The sequence below is a fragment of the Mixophyes fleayi genome, chromosome 5 (assembly GCF_038048845.1).
Source record: "Mixophyes fleayi isolate aMixFle1 chromosome 5, aMixFle1.hap1, whole genome shotgun sequence".
NCBI lineage: Eukaryota > Metazoa > Chordata > Amphibia > Anura > Limnodynastidae > Mixophyes > Mixophyes fleayi.
In genome coordinates this window covers 264,755,620-264,764,410 of record NC_134406.1, presented here as the reverse complement: position 1 = coordinate 264,764,410, position 8,791 = coordinate 264,755,620, and the positions used below count along the sequence as shown (strand labels likewise).

Here is an 8,791-nt window from a genome sequence, read left to right as displayed (position 1 = left end):
TATCTACATTACAGTACTTTCTTTAGCATATTTTTTAAATGAACTATTTTTACCATAGCATCATCTATACCATTTCAAAACACATTTCTACATTTATATTTGTACCAAAAACATACATAAATATAATTAATTATTTTATTTCATTATTTTTTCACAAGACAATCAACTTTTTTAGGCATTAGTGATAAACATAGTTTAAAGTTTTTTCACATTATTACATGATTTCAAATACTTTTCAGAGGTTTTTTATTTTTAACACACCCCAAAGAGGTGCGAGATAAAACAGCATATTTGCCTGTTTAACGCGTCGCATTAAAAAACAATTGAATAACTTTTAATGCGGCTGCCTCTTGCACACCCTATACTTTCAATAGACCGTCTACTGGACCGCGAGAGGACCGTTTGATGAAAAAAAAAACTGAGCGTTAAAAATGGAATTGAATCGCGGGTAAAGTTAACCTGCTTGAAAATTATAAAAAAATGACAACGCGGTCAAAAGAAAAACTTGCTGCACTTGAATAGCCCCCAATGCGGATGGTCATCTGTCATCGCAACGATGGCAGATGAATTGATGGGACCATTTACTACTAAGTCAAGCAGGGAAAGTGCATCCGATATGAGGCTGTCCCTACGATGACATCTTTCTGATCTGCAGTCTTTACTGTGCATGCGTGACCTAGGCATATGTCATTCACGGAAATTAATCAGAAAATCCCTCTACCGCAGGGGTCAGGGAACGTTTTTACCTTTTACCCCCAAATATATTTAGAAACGCTAACTTTACCCCCTTGATTTGAAAGGAAGGAAATCATATATTATTAATTATTGGAATTCAAAATTTTATTGAATCTATTCACAATTTCTTTGAAAGCTTCAACTTCAAAACTTCAGGTTTTGGAGAAATGAGGTTGCTTAATTTTTGATACGAGAGCATCAATATTGGGGCATTTTGATGTCAGAGCAATTTGGGTACAGTCTTCTGCGTCCAATCGATTTCTCTGCTTTGCTTTTATATTCATTAGAGTGGAAAATCCTTGTTCACAAAGGTAGGTTGTCGCAAAAGGCAGCAACTTTTTGACTGCCTCCTTATGTGCAATTCTGATGCCTTTGCAGCTGTTGACATCCAAAAATATGACAGATTTGCTTTGTTTTCAAATGCAATACGTGCTTCATTATTGCATCGAAGATCAAGAAGTGCCTCTGCCAACCCTTGAGGCTCTTCTGGTACAACAGCAATTTCACATATAAAGGGGTCTACAATCCAACTGACAGCATGTGAATCAGCAGCATTAACCCCAGGGATTTCATTTTTACCCCATTTGGGGTAATTTACCCCTGTTCCCTGACCACTGCTCTCCCCATATGATAGAATGGCTAATGTTAGACACTGGGGACAAGTTAAATTCGCAGCATTAAAATTGCCCAGTCGGCAGAGCCCAATGATTATTATAGGGGACTGCAGTTAATGCTGTAATTTGCCTAATGCAGGATTTTCTCCGATATTTTACTTAAAAATGCCTAAACTATGCGGAAAATGAAGTTTCTGCATGGTTTAGTGCTTTATAAATAGGCTCCTAGGTCAGATGTAATTCGCATACAGCATACCTGCTAATTGTCCCTTATTTTCTAGGATAGTCCTGATTTTTCTAGATTTTAAACATTGTCTGTGCAATACAATTGGGTATTTCGGCTACTAACTGCAATGATCACTATCCATTTTATGCTCTGGGCTTTACAACCTAATATGTAATAGGGACATTGAAAATGCAAATAAATGACATTATAACCAAGCTCTGTGCACACAGCATGCTGGGTAATGTAGTCCTGGCATAATGTCCCTGGAAATAATTTGAAAACAATGATACAGGCTATGTATGGGGATCTTAGGTCCACTCCCTCTTCCCCATGCACTAGGCACCTCACTGACCCCCAAATGCCCCTCTCAGGAGCAGAGCCAACTGCGCATGCGCCATACACACCCCGGAGAGCGCGCACCGTGGCCGCGCACACGCCTTGCCACTCAGCAGCCCTTGACGCATGCGCAGTACCCGGCTAATCCTGGGACTCTGAGATGTGCGGACTCCCGGGGACAGTGCAACCGCTCCCAGCTCACGGTCCCGGGGACAGCCGTGCACAGCCCGCTCTGTGAGCACCAGGCCGGCGGTAGAGGTGACCCGGACGAGGTGCTGGGCTGCTGGTGACCTTTGGCAGGGTGAGTTGCACCTCGCCCCCTTTGCACACCCGGGAACGCACAGACAATGCAGAATAACAGCCTCTGATCTGGACTATATATCTCTATTAACAGAGCCTGCTGTGTGCACAGCCTCCATCTGCAATCCCTATAGCCTAATCTCCATATACATCTTACTGTACACATATATACAGAGCTATTTATACACATGCACACACCTATCACATGTCCCACACACCACCACTGATCTGTATATAGTGTCTAGCTTGCAGTTCATTCACTTATTGTTTATACATTAACTTGTAATACTACATCCCTTTCAATGCACCTTTGTCTTCTTATTCCCCCCTGTAGTAAGTTACTTCCAGCCCTTCTACATTGTATATACCTCTGTATATATCATATAGGCACACAAGTCCTCTATTAATGTCAAATTCCTAGTCTTGATTGTAAAGCATCACTTAATATCTATCCCCTCCCTGTTTATTGCAGGGATCATTGTCGACACTATTCCTGCTGTATAGTATTTTATTGTTTATAGAGGTCATCTCAGTAGCCTTGTTAGTAATTTATCTACATACCACTGATAACTATATATGCAATAATCAAAAAATAAACTGCTTCCATTAGTTACAGTATGCATATCCAGCAGTGGTTTGAATTATAAATAAAGTGTAATTTCCAAAGCTGCTAGGCTTTTATAGCGGTGTAATAATTAATCTAATCTATGCACATATATTTATGCTGACAGAACAGGTATAGTTGTGTTGAGTTTCACTGACACATAGGAGAGAGTGTACTAGAAGGCAGTCACCTCTTCATTCACTAGTAAAAGCTAGGTACACTTTGGATAAGAAGGATGTCCATGCTTCCTTTGTTGAGCCGGACTGCCCTGCGCCCCACTGTCACCCTGAAGCCATGGAGCTGGCTGGGGATGAGTGGCAGGAGGTGTCCTGGGACCTCTGTCATGAAAAGCTGCCGACTGATGGGCACACACCCAAGGAAAGAGCCCATGGAGCCGCTTAATACATCACAAGGAGCCAGGGACTTCATATACAGCCTTCATGCTGCCGAACGGAGCTGCTTACTGAAAGAGCTGCACAGATTTGAGTCAATAGCTATTGCACAAGGTAAGGCTAACACACACAGAGCATTTGAGGTAGTATTTGTATTTACTTCAGCTTATTGTGTTTCGTTTTCTCCTACAATTATTTTAAACATGACAAAAAAGGAATTGGTTTATAATACTGGCTGCAAGTCCAGTCATTATTTCCTGCCGTATAATACTGTGGAGCAGTGAGTGCATATGCAACCTCTGACCTTACTGCATCATAATTGCAAATATTTGTAGTAACCTCATCGCTGGCTAGCTTTTTTTTTTAAAAAAAAATATTTTTTTTTTTTTAACTCTCCACCTGCTGTCATCCTGTCCCCATCTTGCCCTCAGAATTTCCATTATCATGGTAAATAAGGAGCATCGATGCCTGTAAGCTTTGCTTACTTCCACTTTAATCTACTATGAAGCAGTGGCTGAAACATAGTTTTTGTCCTTGTGTAAACCTCTCTCGTGGGCGTTGCTATTTTTTGTGCTGGTTTAAAGGAACATTCTAAAATTCATATGGATAACATTTTAGAAGCAATTTTATTTTTTAAAAAAATATTTGGATGTGTTACGTGTTGAACTCGGTCGAGGTGTCTGGTAGGAAGTTTAACAGCAAGCTGATTAATGCAAGGAGTTTGGCTGGCATTGATCAGTTGTCATCATTTAATCAAAGACACAGGACAACGGGAAGAAGAAAAGCTCCATAGTCCAACTTTGGTTTTTAACTGAACTAACTGCTGATGAACAGTTTATTTTTCAGCCTATTTAAAATATTGTCGTCACGTGTTTGTGTCAAGAAGAATATTCTATTTATTAAAAAGAAAACATAGACTATACATTGTGGCTGTCCAATTTTTAGGTCGTTACCTATACAGATTGGGCTTCACAGTCATTAGCACTGATATAGCTCCAATTTTTTATATATATATATATATATATATATATATATGTATATATGTTAACCCGTGCATGATACTCATGCATTCTAGTCAAATCAAGCTACTTAAGGTGTTAAAAAGGTTCTTGTCATGCATTTGGGCCTAGCCCAGGCCTCCTCAGGGGAAGAGCGTTACTTCCCGACGCAAGCGCCCTTTTTCAACGTGGTTTTGTCCACATGTCACCACCTCATCATTTTTCTCCATCACCTCATCCTTCATCTTCATCGCCACATCCTTCATCAAGCTACTTAAGGTGTTAAAAACTCCCCACTGTCACCCCCGGCAACCACCAACTACTCCCAACTGTCACTTCTTCAAGAAATATATAGGTCAGTGTATACCTCTGCCCAGCAGGTGGCGCTGCAGCTTGTTTTTTTTTTTTTTTTTTACACACACGCCACTAGGCATTTATATAGTAGATAGATATAGATATATAGATATAGATATATATATATATATATATATATATATATATAATATGTGTGTGTGTGTATGTTAGTGTATAAGACTGTAAGCTCCAATATGGGCAGGCACTGATGTGAATGATGACTGTACAGTGTTTCGTAATATGATTGGTTAGCACCAATCATATTACGAAACACGAAATAAGGGAACAATTATAATAATAATAAACGTTCGTTGTAGATGTTATTAGCTGAGATATTTTATATGTTCCTGAACTTTATATGGCATCAGTAATAAATAGAGATTTCTTTGTGAAGACGTTTCCTGACGGATATTTGGGTTTATTTGCTAATTGGTGCCAATTTTGGGAATTAGCTCGTATCTGTCTGGTGCAGGTGACACAATGTAACCAAGTGTCTGGTTACTATTATAAGTACAAATGTTGCACCTAAATGCAATGTTAGTAAATAAGCCCTTCCAATAACACTTATTATAAGGAAAACAAGTTTAACTATATGTGTTTGTCATACCTCTAACCTGCAGATATCTCCCAACTTTGTCTTGATAAAATAAGATTGGCACCTTTAACCCTTTTGCTGCCAGAGGTCTGCTGACTTTTTATACCTGGGGTGTGTGGGCCAGTTATTCACATTTTTGTGTGCACCTATTAAACATGTATTACAAACTTACATTTATTGTGTGTAGAGCTCATACACACTGCTCAGCTGCACAGATCATTTCTGGCTGCATGGCGGCTTGTTAGCGCGTTCGGCAGACGGCCGTACACACAGGCCGACAGCGGCAGCCTATTGACCATGTTTTCTGCCAAGCTTGATAATGATGCTCTCGGCAGCATATAATGTGTCAGGCAGTGATGGGACATGTAGATGGTCATCAGGGACCAGGAGCGGAGATCTTTATGATCAGTGACGGAGTCCCATAACAGGGACATTAATGCGCTGTCGCAGTTCTGGGGTCTAGGTCCTTCTGTCGCATGTTATGGTAGCCGCGAACGGGTCGGTGAACAAGGCGGTTGTAATAGGTAGCTCAATATATGACATAACTCTGGGACCAGGGAATTATGTCTGTGGGGAGAGATAAGGTAGACAATTTGGAAAAGGAATGTAGAATGTAGCCGGTCATATTGACAGATGCAGTCTCATTTGCCTTATATGTAAACATACATAGCAATGGAAGTCTACATGCACACGGATGTGACCTCTTTGGGAGCTTTGACATGCATTCATTAATGTGTCGCAAAGCTGCGCGGTAACAGGTATATGTAGCCCCTTGGATATCGTTCCCATTATATTTTACAGTGCGTTCTAGGTTGGGTACACTGCAGGTAATGTTAAAATTAGAGATGCTCACTGACCCCCGTGAACTGGTTTTGGATCTGGATTAGCTTTGAGTTTTGGTTTTGGCAAAACCACCCTTGTGTGTTTTGGTTTTGTATTTTTTAGAAAAATTGCCTAAATATGCTAAAATCACAGAATTTTGCTTTTTTTTTTTTTTTCCTACATTATTATTAACCTCAATAACACTAATTTCAAGTCATTTACAGTCAATTTTGACCACCTCACGGATCACAATATTATTTTCATACACTTTCGGACAAAGACTGCAGTGACCTGGTTGGATGGTAAGAGACAGAGCAATGACACAAACACACGGCAGTTCCTGGTACATTTAGGACACATTGGCACACAGCAGTGGCAGAAAAGAAAAATGGTGCAAGATGGAATTGTCCTTGGGACCGCCCTCCCACCCACCGTTATTTTGGATCTTAAAATGAAATCCAAAACTTCCGAGATCCGACGATGTCATGATGACGTTTTGCCTCCTTTTCAATTCCGACTCGGCTCGGTACTCTGATCCCCCAAGTTCGGGTGTGTTCGGTTTCCGAGGAACCAAGCCTGAGCATCTAGTTAAAATTGACACCGCACAAAGCTAAGCAGACACTGGTTCGGAAAGTGGGTACATTTGCTTGCTTTACTTTTATGAAGCATTGGCATTTCCTAGTGATTATACGGGGTTGTAGACCTGATTTTAATCTTTGCCTGTATGAGCCCAATACAAGAAGCATAAGTTTGAAGCAATCTTTTATTTGCTACAACAGTCTTCATGTTTTCTTTTATTCACTAGACGGCACCCATGCTTGTTCTTCATGAATACGTTTGCTCGTATCATTGCAACTTAAACTGGGTGCACACTGCAGATGGGATTTCTGTAACGATTTTACCAACGACTGAAAGTCCCGATCAGCAGCCGATTCATGTGTACACACTATACACGACTTACAAGATTTACCTCCAGATCTGTGCTCTTCATCTGTCATAACCATTTGCTGAAAAGATCCTGACTCTATAAACTCTATGGAGATCTATGGACACTGCTTGTCATGAGTGTACATACTGCAGAATTTGCCTGACATCGTTCCATCGTTTATAGAGATTTTTAGGCAGTTTGTAAACTCAAATCAAACGATACAATGTGCTTTGGTACGATAAAACATGATCGTGCATGGTAGCCTACACTCTAATGCTATATAGGACCTTTACATTGGTTAAACTGAAACACATTTCCTAGATATTATTATCTCTGTCTCAAAACCTGCTTACACAGCCATACAGTTGTTGGCATCCTCTGACTGGAGAAGAAATGGATTTTTGTTACTGAGTAACAGTGAATCACATTAAGCAGTTTCAGTGTAGTTTTAAAAGTCATGCATTTCAAAAGCCGAATAACTCTTTACCAAATCATGTGACTTCTCCTTTCGTTAGTGAGGGTGTTGCTTCCTATTGGAGATACAATGACTTGTGAACCAATTACAGATATTTTTGACACCATTCTCATAAGATCCTATGGTTCAGGCTTAAGCACTCAGTTGCTCGTCACCTGCAGTGGAACTACAATTCCCAGGAGGACCAGCTTGCTGGAACTTCGGTTGCCAAGTCTTGCTGTAGTACCTGCCATCTGTTCTCCAGGATAGGTGTAGCACTGTGACCTGGAGAGGAGTTTATTTTCAGATTCCAGTTGCCTCAGAGCGTTTGTGGAAAACATGAGGCGGCTTTGATTCAGTTTTGGGAGTTGTCATCATGTGATGTGGAATGAATAGAGAAGTCGGCTGGTGTTCAGAGCAGTGATTCATAGGGGTGTCAGTGAGCTGCTCTGTGTTCTTGGCGTTTTGGAAATGTGTCAGAGTGCAACACACAATCCAGCCTTCAGTTTCCTATTTCAGGGGCGAAGTATTTCAAAGTGCCTGCAAGTTCAGGAGCAAACTCCACTTGTTATTTTGTCCTTTGTTTCCCTGCTGTAAGTGTTGGTTATTCTCTGTTTTCAAAAATATGAATTTCACAGGAACATGAAACGTTGTAACATCTTCTCGAAAACCTCCCTGCTTTGTTCAGTAAACTGGCACTGAGAATGGCACGTAGTACTTGCAGATGTTATCAGATGCATGCTGATGGACTTAATTGTTGGAAATTGCTCTGAAAAAAAAGCTGTTTAGGATTTTGCATTGATTGCATGCTTGTCATCTGCTTCCCCGACGCCTTTGTCATCTCGGAGCCGAGATTCCGTCTGATTTCCTAAGACACAGGATTTGTTTTCGGGGAGCGCAGTTCTTGTCAGATATTGCTACATTACATTCATATATGAACAGTACATATGTAGCGTGCACTAAGACATAGATACGGTACATGCTTTCATTAGTGTTACACAGAGTCCCACAATATCCACAGAAAGTTGATATTAGACTGCATTGTGGTTCACGTGTGTACAATGTAGGGGACAGTTCTGACAACTGTAAATTGCCTTTAAAAAGAGAATAATCCCTCCAAATGTAATAGCGAAATATAAAACAAATAAAGTGAAACAAAAGTGAATTAAAATAGCAAAAATATTTGCTATGCCCCGCTACTTAATATTGCAATAATTATTATATCAATTGTTTATGCTTGACAATATGTGTTTTTATGTATCACTCCACTATGAGACTGACTTGGTCAAAATGACACTGATGAGATTAGTGGTATGATCGTTTTATAATTAGTACCACCTAGACTGACTACTGCAGTTCATTAGTTTTCTTAACATTGCTAATTGACAATCATATAAATAAGCCTATCAAGGTAATCCTATATAGTTGCTACG

At 40.1% G+C, this 8,791-nt stretch overlaps 1 protein-coding gene across 2 annotated transcripts in view; it reads left to right on the top strand.

Moving 5' to 3' along the window:
- Positions 1–2,021: 2,021 nt before the first annotated feature.
- Positions 2,022–8,791, top strand: part of TMEM65 (transmembrane protein 65) — a 62,845-nt gene continuing 56,075 nt past the window's right edge. Inside the window, exon 1 of one of the 2 annotated variants that reach the window (XM_075214040.1) lies at positions 2,022–3,321. In XM_075214040.1, the coding sequence (XP_075070141.1) occupies positions 3,051–3,321 (271 nt within the window). In that variant the 5' untranslated portion in view covers positions 2,022–3,050. The remainder of the gene's footprint in view (positions 3,322–8,791) is intronic. The other variant, XM_075214041.1, reaches the window with a different exon arrangement.